This window comes from Zeus faber, assembly GCF_960531495.2.
Source record: "Zeus faber genome assembly, chromosome: 6".
Classification (NCBI taxonomy): domain Eukaryota; kingdom Metazoa; phylum Chordata; class Actinopteri; order Zeiformes; family Zeidae; genus Zeus; species Zeus faber.
Window position 1 is genome coordinate 11278955 of NC_137201.1, and position 17707 is coordinate 11296661.

At 39.8% G+C, this 17707-nt stretch overlaps 1 protein-coding gene across 1 annotated transcript; it reads right to left on the minus strand.

Moving 5' to 3' along the window:
* Window positions 1-77: 77 nt before the first annotated feature.
* Window positions 78-2762, minus strand: LOC307231655 (uncharacterized protein; the record flags this gene model as incomplete). The annotated part of the gene is made up of 2 exons (XM_080002432.1): window positions 78-1757; window positions 2232-2762. The coding sequence occupies 2 exons, from the start codon at window positions 2760-2762 to the stop codon at window positions 1170-1172; spliced, it is 1119 nt and encodes a 372-aa protein (XP_079858558.1). The 3' UTR covers window positions 78-1169.
* Window positions 2763-17707: the final 14945 nt, after the last annotated feature.

A 17707-nucleotide genomic window follows, 5' to 3' on the forward strand; every position in this document is an offset into this window, starting at 1 on the left:
TTGATATATATTGACAACCAATAGTGCAGTGACGCAGATATCTACAATTCTTTGTTCTTAAAAGATGCAATGGAGCAAGGGAGATGGAAGCAAGTTAGAATTCCTTGGTCCACAAAACGATGGTGCACTAGTGCAATTGTAAACAAAGCCAGGTAACTTTTATGAAGAAATAGAAACCTTCATGAACAAAATATATTTTAGGAATAGTGACCTCTGTTGGTTTAAGAGAAATTGCATGAATGATTCTATCCATCAAGAGGGGGTCAAGCAACCTAGAACTGGAAACTAAAGAAATTTAAAATTACAGTTAAAATAAAAATACTTTCACAAACCTGTTTGTGAAATATAATGTGTTATGCGTTTTAGACCCTCTAACACACACACAGCCAGTTTTCACCGGAATATAGTCACACTTGCTGCAGTTTTTTAGCAACTCAAATGATATGAGGGAAAATGTCTGAAATTAAAGAGTGAGCATCTAATTCCTTCATTAAAAGAATAGAAAACACACACATACACACACACACACACACACATAGCACATCATGAAACACAAGTGCCATTTGCATCAAGTGTCAATAAAAATGAACTTAAATTGGAAAATCAAGTACATTCCATGTTTGATGCCTGGCCTGGTGTTGAAGCAGACTGTGATTAACTCTCTAGTCATAAAACGGTACTGCATCCTTGTAATCTCCATCACACTAAATCTTACCAGGCCACCGAGATAGATTGCATTGTGTTTGAGAGTTAAGACTTGTCATTGTTTTTTTTTCCAGACAATTTTTTTTTTTTTTTTTTTTTACTAATGGTTTTACAGGCTAATAATCTCTTTAAAGTGTCTTTTAAATACCTACAGTATGTGAACAACTAATCTTGTTGTTGACCATTAATCTCCTTATTTGTGCAAATGTCTCGCAGAAGGCTAGCATTTTCTACACCCTTAAGACTCGTTGATCCATCGGAAAAAGTATACCATACAAGTGGAAAACTAGAAAGTCTGGTCACAATTGTTTCTTTTTCCTCGATGCTGCAATTTCCATCTCATATCCATCCGTCTTCAGCACGCCTCCAATTAAACTAGTCACACAAACCTAAAAAGTCTCTGCTCTGGTAGCTAGCCGCTAAATCCCAACTGTACATTCAGTGTCACGCTGCCAAACAGTAGATTACCAAAGCCAGCTATCTAGATGCTGGATACAGTAACAAGACTGATCCAAGATGGCGGACAGCTCCCCGTAGCTCTCGTCTCGCCAGGTGGGGAGCAGCCTTTCATTGTTCAGCGCCTGCAGTTTGGGCGTTCCGTCCCGCAGGACGTGATAGAGGCACGGCCATCGGCTCTGAATGCTCAGCCTGGTCCTGCGGTCCAGCGTGATGCCTCGCACGATCTTCTTGGCCCGGAGCTCGCGCAACGCCGGAAGCTTGAGGCAGGAGAAGACCAGGCCCCGGCTGGGCGACACATCCAGGAACTCCAGAGACATGGACTCCAGTGTATAAGAGATTCCCAGGTTCCTCAGGGGCACGAGGATGTGTAAAGTCAGCGACTTGAGGTTTGGCAGGGATTTGGTCAGCGTCTGGAGTGTTGAGGGCGTGACCCCCTTGAATACCCAGAAGTACTTGAGCTCAAGCACGCGCAGCTGCTGAAACTGAGTGAGCAGCGAGACGGACGTGTCGGACCAATCAAAGTGCATCCTCATCTTGGAGATGCGAGGGCAGCTTTGGGTGAGCTTGACCAGGAGTTCCTGGAAACTGGCCACCTGTAAAAAAAAAAAAAAAGAGTTATAATGTTGACATTTTATTTTTAACAAAATTCAGCAAACGCAATGTCGTTGTTGGAGGACCGTAAATGACACAGAGAACACGGCAGAACAATAATAACCGTGATAGTACAACTGCTGTGCACATTATCCACTTGAGCAATCACATGGACTTTGAAGTACGCAGCATAGTTATAAATCAGCAGTGCACACGTTTATAGTAACAACTCTCCAACAAGTTCAGTTCTCTCTTTGCCTCAACTTCAGCTAACCGGTTCTGTGAATCAACATGAGAACTTTTTAGCTATTGCTCTGTCTGCGTCTGTTACTAGTTACACTGCTCTACAGGCCTTGTAGAGGTCCACCAGAAAATATCATAGACTTCAGAATCCTCTCAGGGGTACTAACGAAAATCCCCAATCACGTGGAATGTGAAAAGAGAAGTTGTTTCCAAGCATGAATACAACAAGCTACCTGATCCATCTTGGTAATGCTATCTTGGTGGGAGCTTGAACTGGAGTGGACCCTGAGGTCTAGAGGTTCGAGGAGTGTGAAGGTCCAGTTGAGGTCTAGGTGGCCGAGGTCCCTGCAGTGGATGTGGTCCAGCAAATGGTTGAGCAGCTCCCCCCATTTGTTGCATCTGTCCCCCAGGTCGAAGCTGGCTTTCAGGGTGAGCAAGCTGGCATGGCGGGAGATGAGGTGGTGGGTGTAATGATGAACCCAGCTTTTCCACCGCTCAAACTCCCGGTTGGAAACAAGCAACCCCTCCTGACCCAGGTGGAAGACGCCTCGGCGGGAGTAGTCGGCCACCCTCCACAGCTTCCATGAACGGACGAGACAGCTCCAACTTGAGCAGACCAGGGCACAGCTGCACTTGTCCACCTCATTTAGGAAGGAGAGAACGTGCAGCTGGCACTCCACAGGCAGGAGGTTAAATGGAAAGACATCGTCTACTGTTTTCCTGCGGCTGTTGACGGGAACCAGGGGCCTCTTCCGCGGGGACATGATGAGGGCAGATGAAATGATATTGGTGGTCCTTGGTGGAGGTCAGATTCTCCACCGGGAGGTCTTGTGGTCTGGTTTTGCCATAAATATTCTTAGTTTGGGACAAAAAAGAGAAAATTAAGAATGATGAATATAAACGACAGTAAATATCATATAAGCAGCTTAATAAAAGAGACCTAAAAACCTAGATTTTAAGGCAGGTAGAATTAGTTTATATAACGGTGTTTTTGAGCCATAAGCTCCATCGTTTGCAAGGTAAGGTAAGACAAGTTTATTTGTATAGCACATTTTGTAGAGATGGGCAATTCAAAGTGCTTTTCATAAGGCATAAATGACATTGTATAAATGCCAAAATGAATAAATGCATTGAGATAAAACATGAAAACCGATAAAAGACAATAAAATCACAGAGATAACAGGTTAAAGTGCAAATTAACACAGGGCTTTAGACTTTCAACCCCACTGGGAAATCAGTAGGACGGTTACTACACACTTAGGAATGGGCAAAAAAAGACAACAGGACAATAAATAGGTCAAATTGGCGTCTTCGTCAAAAAAAAAATCCCAGAATGAAGAGCAGAGTAGATTTAAAAAAAAAACAACAACAAACAGCCAGAGCTGCACAGCTCATCTGGCACAGTTTGTCTGGACAACCTGGTCGGATTCGCCATTATTAAAGTGATAATTGATAACCTAACGTCACCCTACCTTCTGGTCGTATAACGGACCGCTGCTATATCAGGAGATACGTGGTTGAATCCCGACGGGCTTTGGTGATTGCATGTGGAATTATCAGGTATTAATTGAGCAGATATGCGAATTACACCATAAACAGTTAGCTCAGTTGGCTAACAGCTAGCTTACAGCTGAGCTCTGTTGTTGTTTTGTCTGAGCCCTACAGTACGTCATCAACATGCGCCGGGAGTACTTGTGCTGCATTCCGGTGAAATTTGGATCTCGGAAAAATCCCACATCCGACTTGGATAAGCGCAACGGAACGGCCGATTAGGATGGAATTCCGATCGGAATATCGGAGCACATCGCATGGGCTGGAGTTTCCCCAAGACGACAGTCATAGGATCACGGCAACATGTTTGTATATACCGTTAAAGCTGAACAAAGCTCCCTTTGCCGGGCTTTTTATTTGAAAACACGTCTAACAATGGAATGGCAATGTAACGCATAAACTTGGGAGTGGGGACTACTAATGACCGAGGTTCATGTAATGCAGCATTGATTTAAGCTCTGCCGTACCACCGCTGGGCTGTGTTGTGTCTCCAATACAAGCGTTAACAGTGAACCTATTATTATTATTATTATTATTATTATTATTATTATTATTACTCGTTCGCATTTTGATCCCTTCGTACGTCACAGGGCCCACAGTAGAAGTAACTCCACCCACGGCAGGAGAAATAACATGGAGAACAACAAGCGCCGCTGGAAAGACCAGCACAAATCTTTTAAAAGAGGACTTAATACCAACTGTCTGTGAAGAGACCGCAGACGATGGAAAAATAAGTAAAAAAAAAAAAAAAGAATTCTGCCGTGTGTTGCTTTCTAAAAAAAAACAACAAGTATATACTGTAGGCTGCGGCATGTGATCCACTGTGCGTTTCTCCAAACAAAACCAATACAAATAGGGTGTTTTTATTGTAGGAGCATTTCTTTTATTTCATTTTGTGACGTTTACATGAAACAAAAGATCCCTGCGTCCAAGAGTTCCACTGCGTCACGGTGCGATGGCCATGCCCCCCCCCCCCCCCCCCCCACAAGCTGAGAGCACAGCAATGAAAATCGGAGCAACCCTTTCCAAGAGTCCTTGTAGATCTAATATGGGTGACGATTCAGCGACTGGACTGATTGCCTCAAATTTGTTCGGAAAAAGATTGGGTGGACCGACAAGGGGAAATCAGTGAACGCTACGGAGTAAATACAACAGAACCCGGACGCCATGCTCAAAACGCCATTGGCTCACAGGCTTCGGGAGGGTGGCTCCACCCACCGAAACGGCCCGTTTTGGAACGGGACGGTTCAGAGGCATGTCACAATGGCTCAAATGCATAATCTGGGTGGTATTTTCAGCAAACATAAACATACAAATGCATACATATGTGAAAAGGAGCATAATAGCTCTCCTTTTAAAACATACAAGCGATATTAGTCGTTTTTATTGTGGCTTTTTTTTACAAGGATCGCTCAGGATTACTTCCAAGAGGATATTTGAAAGAGCACCATATTTATCAGTAAAAGGTCATAGATCTAAAAAATAGACTTGAGAAACAGTCCATAACTACAACAATAGTAATAATAGTAGTAGTAAATAACCTTTGTTTGTACAGCACCTTTCATACACAAGATGCAACTCAGTGTTCTGAATGAGTAGAAGGTAATCAAATAAGCAACCAAGCAAAACAAAGCATTTAATATTAAAAAAAAACAACAACTATTGTACTCACGTTTCAGATTACCAGGCTGTAATTTGCAGCTGATTCCCAGCGTCTGTTTTCACGGCGACCAGCACAAACCTGGACGTGGGCGGCTGCAAAAGCCCGAACGCTGCCTGGGGGGCACCGCAATATCACTCTGACCTCACACACCAGAGCTAAAACATGGCGAGATCGTTCTCCAACGAGGGGGCTTGGTGACGGCCCCAGATGTAGAGCAGATCTGCGTTACTGTAAGGGATGCTGGGTGATTAATAAGGAGGGACTTTGCGGCTGGAGAATTTGAACTGCCCCTGCAGACTAGTCAGTCTTTTAATGTACAGTACAGGCTAAAATAAATCAATCAATCAATCAATCAATCGATAAATACATTTTTTTTTTTTTTTTTTTTAAAGGGAATCCCTCATCCTGGCCCACGGCAAACTGCCACGTGGGTGTCGCTGACGACGACGAACCTGTCAGTCTTTATCTCGTCGGCGCGGAACTGAAGACGCGCTCGTCGCTGTTGTTCCGGGGACGGTTGTTGTTGCGGGGCCGCCGGCGTGGATTCCCCCGGGGCCCGTGCGTGGATCACGACCCGTCTAATTTTCCCGAGCGTTTGAAGGGGGTTTTTTTTTTGAACGCTGTCAAATGCAAGTGATAACGTTGCCGCTCTACCGATGTTGATCTCCGCCCGGTGATTTTCAAAAGCAATACTTTTGAACTGTCTGAACTAGTTCGATTATCACCCAATCCGTGAACAATAATGGCAGAGCACACTAATCAAGCACTGATTGTTTGTTTGGGTAGCCTGAACCAAATCCCAAGCATGCGCTTTGGTGTTGTTATATGTGTTTTATTGTATTTATTTATTTCTGCATATGATTGTATGTTCAAATATGTGAAGTGGAGTGTACTTATATCAGCCATTTAATAGGTAAAGGTTGTTCATTCGTGCCTGTTGACTGGGATAAACCAGCTTGCCTGCTGTTACTGTAAAATTCCTGAGGGTGGCAGCAGAGGACCATTTATAAATGCATTATTCCATGGCCATTTAGACATCTTTTCTATTGTAAGGAATCCATTCTAGTTGTGGTTTAACTGTAGATTTTTGATGTTATAGAGTGTTAGTTATAGTATAAGGTACACAGTCATTTTATTTTATTTCATTTCATTTGTAAGTTTATCGTACTCAGATTATATCACTATTTTCTCGGAATGTATAGACTACAATGTAACTGACTGGTGGCGTGTGTCCCATTGCAGAATGTAAGACTTGAATGTCCCAGCCACCTTGACCCCTGTGCCATAGATGTTCATACTGTTGTGGCTAATAAGTAACCCCACATGGTAAGAACATACTACATTTTACCAATACTCAAGATATATGTATAAAAAAAAACCTTTTAAAAATATGCGATAAGTGCGATAGTATGCGATAAAAACCAAAACCAAGGGAAATAATGAAATAATGAAAAGAACTCAAGTTTTCTCCAAAATGTATCGACATATGTATATATTTTTTTAAACTTTCAAAAAATGTGTACTGTTACGCCAAGAAGAGGGGAACTCAAGTCGTCTGCAAAAACAGGGGCAAAACAATACACGGGTACTCCTCACTTAGCGGCCGAGTTCCGTCCCTAGACCAGGTTATTAAGCGAATTGGTGGATTAAGCGAGGACCCGCACCATTTCACAGTAAGGGGGGCGTGGCCATTGCAAACGCTAGCGGCGCGAATACCGACAGACTGCGGGGACGACACTGAGAACCATGATGCACGATGAGACGCTCGACGCTGAGACGCCGCGCATACAACGCGCGCGCCGCGCTATTGAACGCCGTGGGCAACGTCGACTGATCGGAGAGCTGGTCTTCAGTCCGAACGGTCGTTCAAACGGGTAGGTCGTTAAGCGAGGCGCGCCTGTAGCCGAAACAGGGAGGAGAGTTCAAGGTCGCGTCCGACGGAAGGAAAAGGAAGAACACTTGACGACAGGACTACGAGCTGCGACCGGCTCACCCTCACAGAGAATGTGAATGGTCGTTCAACTACCCCCAAAGAATTGTCAACCGTAGTAACAGGATTTTGAGCCGTTCCCGGTGCTGAGAGGGTAGAACATGTAATAGGAAAAGGGTGTTTTTCGGACGTAAAAGAAGAACAAAGGCTGTTCAGTCTCTCCGTGCTCAAAGTTTACTGTTGCAGTCGTCCCTCTGATACACCAATGAACATTTTCGCATAAGACTCGGTCCGGTTCCGGTGTTTTTTTCTTCCAAGTTTTTGACGCCAGAACAGATAGAAACGTCGTTCAGAGATCCAGACTTTTCACTGGCCCAGGTCTGGACCTTTTTTTAGCCACGACAATGCATATGGTTTTACAGCGTAGAGTTTACAGAAAGCCCTCTTGATGTATTTACACAATAGGCCTATTGATACTAGAGTATAATCAATTTCTTCACCATAAAATGCATCGAAGTAACACAAGCGTTAAGGGTTAGAATTAAGGGGCTGGAATCACCGTCTGCACTATGCACTGCGTTTTAAATATTAGGAACATATCCTCGTTTAAGTTTACAGCAAACCAATCCTACTCTGCTGCAGGTCACTATGTTGGCTTGAAAAACCTTGTCTTTACATTGTGATCGTATAGTGATATAATCTTAATAAAATAAACGTACAAATGAAAGAAAGTAAATTAAAATGATGGTGTGCCTTCCATTACACTTTATAATGTCATTATCTACACAATTAAAACCAAAACCAAAACAAACCAAAGGAGATCAGTGCTTGATTAGTGTGGTCTTCTTTCTTTACTGATTGGGTGATTACAGTCCACATTCATTGGCTGTGAAAACCACAGGGTGGAGATCATTATCAAGATCATTCACTTATAGCGAACTTCAAGCCGCACTATCGGATATGTGCTAATATCCCCATGCACACAACGAATATCCATCCAGGATGCCTCTGCCAAAGCCTCGGGTCAAACCAGGTGTCGCTGGATCATCGTCTGGGACCAGCCGGCCTCCTTCGGCCATCTGTTCGTCCTCTCCAGTCTTCTTCTGTAGCGGATGGGCGAGGGGGCCCGGCTGTCGTTCCTTGCCCCGCTTCCTGTGCTCCAGGAGGAGGACCTGGATGGCCCGCTGGCTTTATCAGAGCGCCTACTGGTCCCACTCGTGGACCCTCGCCATTTCCCAGAACTGCAGGGCTAGTTGCTGCTGCATTGTGGCGAGGTCCGCCAGCAGATTCCAAGCACGATCCCTGCGACTGCGTAACGGCAGCGTCTCTCAAAAGTCCGGCTTCCACTCAACTTGCGGCCGTGATGGTGGCAGGATAAGTGGAGAGGGTGCGTTCACATGACTCACTCCTGGTTACGGAAAATCTCCCGACCGCACCCGCTGTTATGCTGATGTTTTGCTGAAGCCGGGGCATGGGCGCGTTTGCACACCGTAACTGTGCCGTCATCACATTCCATAGAGACGCACACACTCCCGCTAGCACGCGGTTATCCCTTTTATGACGGGCCCCACCCTTGGGCTGGATCCACATCCCTCAGGCTGGGACCAGGGGACTTGCAGGAGTGAGTTGCGAGCACCCCCAGCTGGCTCTGCCACCTTCACTGTATGCGAGCGCTATGTCAGGTGGAGGCTTCTCTGCGTGCTGTCGCAGTGGATGGGCAGAACACTGTGAGGGGGCTACGCATTACAATTCCACGAGACCCCAACGCCCTTCCAGGGCATGGTGTGGACGGTGATGGACTCACCTGAGAAAGCTGCAGCTCTGGACGCAAAGATAGCAGCCCTCCTCAGCAAGGGAACCGTGACAGTGATGCCCACGGAGCTTTAGAACAGAGGGTTTTATTAAAACGATTTATTGGTTCCTAAGAATACGTACGTGTGGTCGGCGTCCGATCCTTGATCTAAGCACACCGAGTCGCCACATAGCGACTCGCCCATGCTCGCTGTGAAGGTGTCGCTGCGGACAGTCCATGAGATTTTTGCACAAGCATCGACCTGAAGGATGCCTAAAACACAGGAATTTCCTCCATTTCGCCTTTCAGGGGGTAGCCTACGAAGACATCAGAGTACCGTTCGGCTACAAGCTCACTCCCACTCCCACTGTGTCAAGACTGCACTGCTGCCACTGCGTCGTTAAGGTCAGGAGGTCGTTAAAGTCAGGAGGTCGTCCACCAACCTCCTGATCCTAGCCTCTTCCATGAAGCTAGCGGTCGCTTGCACCAGGCTTCTGATCGCTCACCTCATAGACTTGGGGTTCACGATAAACTGGGAGAAGAGCACTCCCATACCCAGCCAGCTGGTGACCTACAGTATCTGGCATTTTACTTACTTCTACTGTAGGGCTCGACTGTCGGAACCACAAAGAGCAGACATTATGTCGCCCTTGGGCGTGTTAGGGTGGGCCGGTAAGTGACGGCACTGACCATCATGAGGCTGCTCGGGCTGCTGGTGGCCTCCCATGCGGTAGTTTCATTAGGCCTGCTACACATGCACAGTATCCAGCGATGGCTTGGAGGGCTCCGGTTTAACCCGGTGCACCACCGTCTACGTTGGCTGGTGGTGCATAGAGATCTAGCATATTCGAGAAAACCCCAGACCCTCACACAGGGTGTGCATCTGGGTCGAGTCTCTTTTTACGCGCAGGTTTTCACAGATGCCTCCCTGACGGGATGGGCCAGGATGGGGTGGGACTTGTCGTGGACAGGTGGTAAGCATCGAGTTGCCTCCGTCCACACACAATGGATTGCCAGGGTCACAGTGTGTGTAGATTACGTTCATTGTCAACTTGGGTTTCTTCAGCCTTCACCCTGGACCGTTACGCACTTGGGGCATGTTCGAGTCCAGCGAGGAGTTTAGTATCAGGGGTCTCCACCTCTGGTTAACCATTAGGAGTGTAGCCCCTAAGGGGTGGACTCTATCGGCAGTAACTCTATCTGCAGTAACTCTAACTACAGTTATATGAAGGAGGTGTAGCCGATTAGGGTTTTTTACCTCACTGGACCTCTATCAGTCTTGCTGAATTGATTTCAGGAGACGATTAGCGGGCGGCTCCATCCTGATTGGCTGAAGCGAGTGTCTGAATAAATTATCAGCGGGTCCGTCCGGTTAAAACTTAAATTTACAGATTGTTTCTTCTTTATTATCTAATTACAGAGGAAAAGTCAAATGACAAGACTTTTGTGTAAATGGATATCAGAACATCAACATTCTAGTCACCTCCAGCCTCCTGTAATGGGGCTTTGAAACAAGAGCTTTTCTTTCAGTACGTACACCACTGTTACGTGCAAACTTTCAGCTGCTTTACATGATCTCATGAGTTTGCGGACTGTTATTAATCCACGGAGATTTGTCACTTAATCTTGAGTGGGGCCACTGTTCAGGATTAATAAGATTGTTATTGAAAGCATCAAGTTCCGTGCACTGTTTTTTAATGTTCCCGATCGCCGCCAAATCAGCATCAAAGAACACACTTTAGTGATCAGACACAGAGAGTCAAGTCTGTTACCGTGATGGTGTTCAGCCTGGATGGCATGCTACTGGCAAGTTACTTCCAAACAGGTCCAGGAATTGCACCAAGCGTGGCGTCGCGTCGTAAGCGTAGCGTAGCATGCAGCAAGTGTAAGTCTACCGGACATTATTATAAAATGAGGCTATGACATCATGCATGATGATGTTGATGATTTCATTTAATGAAGTTAAGAAAATTGGCTCAATTACTGATAATTGGCTTGAGTGCATTTAGTAGATCTATGCATACGCAGTCATATGCTGTCAAACAGAATGGGCTTGAGGTGTATTTAACAAACAACTAGCGATGTCTGGCTCAGGAATATTCTGGCTGAACTTCAGTGAGGTAAAAAATAGCGTGACCAGTCGTATCGTTTTTCAAGTCTGAACAGTGTCGTGACAGGAAGCCAAAATGGGAAGTCATGCCTTTGTCCATTGACAAAGGCATGACTTCCCATTTTGGCTCAACTGTCGTATACCCGAGCAAAGAGAGGAGATAGGCCTAGTAATGTGTTGTCCGACCAAAGTCAATTCGAGAACACGTTTCATTTGTCCCCCTTTGTTTTTGACACACGGTCAAGCTTTGACTGGCAGCCAACGATAATAATGCGGCAGTTCCTCCGACCACACGCCGCCCCAGTGGTGTTTTCAGGGCCCTCCGGCGCAGAGACACGGACGATGGGTGGCCGACGAGCGTCAGGGGTGGCTGCTCAAACCCTCCCATCCACACACCACATAGAGAGAACAAAAGTGAAACAAAATGTTTGAAACAGACTCTGACACAGGGTTGCTATGCTTAAAGCTACAGACGCTGACACAGGGGGCCAACCCCTTAAATAATTTAAACGCCGGACTCTGAAACAGGGTTGCCATACCTTATACAAACAAATGTCCAAAACAATTAACAGGTCCCCTTCCAGAGGACCTGGGTTCCCCGGAGCGGCACGGACGACCGGGCCTGCTTACACTACGGCGCCGACAGACTGCTCCCTGCTCCCTTCCGCAGTGCGGGGCCCCGGGCCCGCTGCGCCGACTGGTGACGCCGTAGCCGGGACTTGGCTGCTGCAGGGGCCGCTCGGAGGGGCGGCCCGGCTGCCGGGCTGCCGGATGGTCCCGGCGATGGCTGCTGGGCGGAGGAGCTAGCTGCAGACGGTTACCCATGGTGGATTGCTGCGGCATGCTTCCTACCCCCAGACCGCTGGGCACTGCAGTCAGTCGGGAGAGGGTTGGTGCTGGGGCCGCCGGTTGACCCGCTGGTGGCTCCGGGGCGTCTTCGGCGGCGGCTCTGCGTCCCTTCCCCCGTGCCGGAGCCCCAGCGCTAGGCACCGCTGTGGCAGTGCCTCCTGCCACACGCCGCCCAAGGGAAATTTTTAGGGCCCCCCCGGCACAGAGACACAGACGCCGATGGGGTGTGGACATCGGTTTATTGCAAAGAGGAGGTTTGGTGCAATTTGGACACATGACACGTGTAATGTGAATAAACTTTCAGCGAACAGCGAGCAAAGCAGCGTGCAGGGCCTAAGGGCTCCGTGACTCAGTCACAAAGACTGTCTTTCACCGGTTTATGACTAACCCGCAGTTTCGTCTTCCATTGTGGGACAATAGACAATGGACAACACAGGACTGAACCACTGACATTTTGTTAAACTGTGACATTCAAATGCCTTAGAAAATCGTACATTTTGACCGGGCATGTACCACTACTACTACTACTAATAATTATAATAGTAATGATCGTAATTATAACCTCTATTTGTATAGCACCTTTAATACACAACACTCAAAGGGCTTTTCATTAAAATAAGGCAAACAAATAATAACAGACAGGCAGACAGACAGACAGACAGACAGACAGACAAATAGATACAAATAGATATAGAAATGAACAATAAATCTCAGTACCAACAAGTATGTGACAAATAATCTCTTGAACCTGAACTTGCATATAGAATAGAATAGAACAGTAGAAAAAGAGAATACGATAGAGTAGAATAGAAAAATATAGAATAGAATATAAAATAAAATGGAATTCAATAGAATAACATAGAATAGAATAAGATGGAATAGAATATAAAGATGAAATATAATAGAATGGAATAGAATATAAAGATGCAATATAATAGAATGGAAGATAGAATAAGATGAAATAGAATAAGATGAAATAGAATAGAATAGAAAAGATGGAATACAATTGAATAGAATAAGATGGAATATAATTGAATAAAATGGAATATAGTATAATATACTATAATATGCAATAATAGAATAGAATATACTAGAATAGAATAGAATAACAATGGAAAATAATTTAATAAGATGAAATATAATAGAACAGAATAGAATAAGACTGAACAGAATTTAACATAATAGAATAGAATAGAATAAGACGGAATAGAATTGAACATACTAGAACAGAATATAAGAGAATAAGATGGAATAGAATGGAACATATTCCATCTTATTCTATTCAATTCTATTATGTTGAATTCTAGTCCATCTTTAACAGAATAAGATGAAATAGAATAGAATAGAATTGAATTGAACACAATAGAATAAAATAGAATAGAATAAGATGGAACGGGATAGAATAGAATAGAATAAGATGGAAGAGAATAGAATAGAATAGAATAAGATGGAATAGAATAGAATAGAATGAGATGGAATAGGATAGAATAGAATTGAATTGAATTGAATTGAATAAGATGGAATATAATAGAATAGAATAGAATAGAATAGAATAGAATAAGATGGAATAGAATAGAATAGAATAGAATAGAATAGAATAGAATAGAATAAGATGGAATAGGATAGAATAGAATAGAATAAGATGGAATAGAATAGAATAGAATAGAATAAGAAGGGTAGAATAGAATAGAATAGAATGAGATGGAATAGGATAGAATAGAATAGAATAAGATGTAATAGGATAGAATAGAATAGAATATAATAGAATAGAATAGAATAAGATGGGATAGAATAGAATAGAATAGAATAGAATAGAATAAGATGGTATAGAATCGAATAGAATAGAATAGAATAAGATGGAATAGAATAGAATAGAATAAGATGGAATAGAATAGAATAGAATAGAATAGAATAGAATAGAATAGAATAGAATAAGATGGAATAGAATGGAACATATTCCATCTTATTCTATTCTATTCTATTATGTTGAATTCTAGTACATCTTTAACAGAATAAGATGAAATAGAATAGAATAGAATTGAATTGAACACAATAGAATAAAATAGAATAGAATAAGATGGAACGGGATAGAATAGAATAGAATAAGATGGAATAGAATAGAATAGAATAGAATAGAATAGAATAGAATAGAATAAGATGGAATAGAATAGAATAGAATGAGATGGAATAGGATAGAATAGAATAAGATGGAATAGGATAGAATAGAATAGAATTGAATTGAATTGAATTGAATAAGATGGAATAGAATAGAATAGAATAGAATATAATAGAATAGAATAAGATGGAATAGAATAGAATAGAATAGAATAGAATAAGATGGAATAGGATAGAATAGAATAGAATAAGATGGAATAGAATAGAATAGAATAGAATAGAATAGAATAGAATAGAATAGAATAGAATAGAATAGAATAGAATATAATAAGAAGGGTAGAATAGAATAGAATAGAATGAGATGGAATAGGATAGAATAGAATAGAATAAGATGTTATAGGATAGAATAGAATAGAATATAATAGAATAGAATAAGATGGGATAGAATAGAATAGAATAGAATAGAATAGAATAAGATGGAATAGAATCGAATAGAATAGAATAGAATAAGATGGAATAGAATAGAATAGAATAAGATGGAATAGAATAGAATAGAATAGAATAGAATAAGATGGAATAGGATAGAATAGAATAGAATAGAATAGAATTGAATTGAATTGAATTGAATTGAATTGAATTGAATAAGATGGAATAGAATAGAATAGAATAAGATGGAATAGAATAGAATAAGATGGAATAGAATAGAATAGAATAGAATAAGAAGGAATAGAATATAATAGAATAGAATGAGATGGAATAGGATAGAATAGAATAGAATAGAATAAGATGGAATCGGATAGAATAGAATAGAATAAGATGGAATAGAATAGAATAGAATAAGATGGAATCGAATCGAATAGAATAGAATAGAATAGAATAGAATAGAATAGAATAGAATAGAATAGAATAAGAAGGAATAGAATAGAATAGAATAGAATAGAATAGAATAGAATAGAATAGAATAGAATAGAATAAGATGGAATAGGATAGAATAGAATAGAATAAGATGGAATAGGATAGAATAGGATAGAATAGAATAGAATAGAATAGAATAAGATGGAATAGGATAGAATAGAATAGAATAAGATGGAATAGGATAGAATAGAATAGAATATAGTTGAATAGAATTGAATTGAATTGAATAGAATAGAATAGAATTGAATAGAATAAGATGGAATAGGATAGAATAGGATAGAATAGAATAGAATTGAATAGAATTGAATTGAATTGAATTGAATAAGATGGAATAGAATAGCATAGAATAAGATGGAATAGAATAGAATAGAATAGAATAGAATAGGATAGGATAAAATGGAATAAGATGGAATAGAATGAAATAGAATAGAATAGAATAGATTAGATTAGAATAGAATAGAATAGAATAGAATAGAATAAGATGGAATAGGATAGAATAGAATAAGATGGAATAGAATAGAATAGAATAGAATAGAATAGAATAAGATGGAATAGGATAGAATAGAATAGAATAAGATGGAATAGGATAGAATAGAATAGAATAAGATGGAATAGGATAGAATAGAATAGAATAGAATAGAATAAGAAGGAATAGAATAGAATAAGATAGAATAGAATAGAATAGAATAGAATTGAATTGAATTGAATTGAATTGAATAGATTCGAATAGAATAGAATAGAATAGAATAAGATGGAATAGAATAGAATAGAATAGAATAGAATAGAATAGAATAGGATAAGATGGAATAGAATAGAATAGAATAGGATAGGATAAAATGGAATAGATTAGAATAGAATAGAATAGAATAGAATAGAATAGAATAAGATAGAAATGAATAGAATAGAATAGAATTGGATAGGATAAGATGGAATAGAATAGAATAGAATAGAATATAATAGAATAGAATAGAATAGAATAGAATAGAATAGAATAAGATGGAATATAATAGATTAGAATAGAATAAGATGGAATAGAATAGATTAGAATAGAATAGAATAGAATAGAATAGAATAGAATAGAATAGAATAGAATAGAATAGAATAGAATTGGATAGGATAAGATGGAATAGAATAGAATAGAATAGAATAGAATAGAATAGAATAGAATAGAATAGAATAAGATGGAATATAATAGATTAGAATAGAATAAGATGGAATAGAATAGATTAGAATAGAATAAGATGGAATCGGATAGAATAGAATAGAATAAGATGGAATAGAATAGAATAGAATAAGATGGAATCGAATCGAATAGAATAGAATAGAATAGAATAGAATAGAATAGAATAGAATAGAATAAGAAGGAATAGAATAGAATAGAATAGAATAGAATAGAATAGAATAGAATAGAATAGAATAAGATGGAATAGGATAGAATAGAATAGAATAAGATGGAATAGGATAGAATAGAATAGAATAGAATAGAATAAGATGGAATAGGATAGAATAGAATAAGATGGAATAGAATAGAATAGAATAGAATAGAATAGAATAGAATAGAATAAGATGGAATAGGATAGAATAGAATAGAATAAGATGGAATAGGATAGAATAGAATAGAATAAGATGGAATAGGATAGAATAGAATAGAATAGAATAGAATAAGAAGGAATAGAATAGAATAAGATAGAATAGAATAGAATAGAATAGAATTGAATTGAATTGAATTGAATAGATTCGAATAGAATAGAATAGAATAGAATAAGATGGAATAGAATAGAATAGAATAGAATAGAATAGAATAGGATAAGATGGAATAGAATAGAATAGAATAGGATAGGATAAAATGGAATAGATTAGAATAGAATAGAATAGAATAGAATAGAATAGAATAAGATAGAATAGAATAGAATAGAATAGAATTGGATAGGATAAGATGGAATAGAATAGAATAGAATAGAATATAATAGAATAGAATAGAATAGAATAGAATAAGATGGAATATAATAGATTAGAATAGAATAAGATGGAATAGAATAGATTAGATTAGAATAGAATAGAATAGAATAGAATAGAATAGAATAGAATAGAATTGGATAGGATAAGATGGAATAGAATAGAATAGAATAGAATAGAATAGAATAGAATAGAATAGAATAGAATAGAATAGAATAAGATGGAATATAATAGATTAGAATAGAATAAGATGGAATAGAATAGATTAGAATAGAATAGAATAGAATAGAATAGAATAGAATAGAATAGAATAGAATAAGATAGAATAGAATAGAATAGAATAGAATAGAATTGGATAGGATAAGATGGAATAGAATAGAATAGAATAGAATAGAATAGAATAGAATAGAATAGAATAGAATAAGATGGAATAGAATAGATTAGAATAGAATAAGATGGAATAGAATAGATTAGAATAGAATAGAATAGAATAGAATAAGATGGAATAGGATAGAATAAGATGGAATAGGATAGAATAGAATAGAATAAGATGGAATAGAATAAGATGGAATAGAATAGAATAGATTAGAATAGAATAGAATAGAATAGGATAAGATGGAATAGAATAGAATAGAATAGAATAGAATAGAATAGAATAGAATAGAATAGAATAAGATGGAATAGTATAGAATAGAATAGAATAGAATAGAATAGAATAAAATAAAATAAAATAAAATAAAATAAAATAAAATAAAATAAAATAAAATAGATTAGATTAGAATAGAATAGAATAGAATAGGATAAGATGGAATAGAATAGAATAGAAAA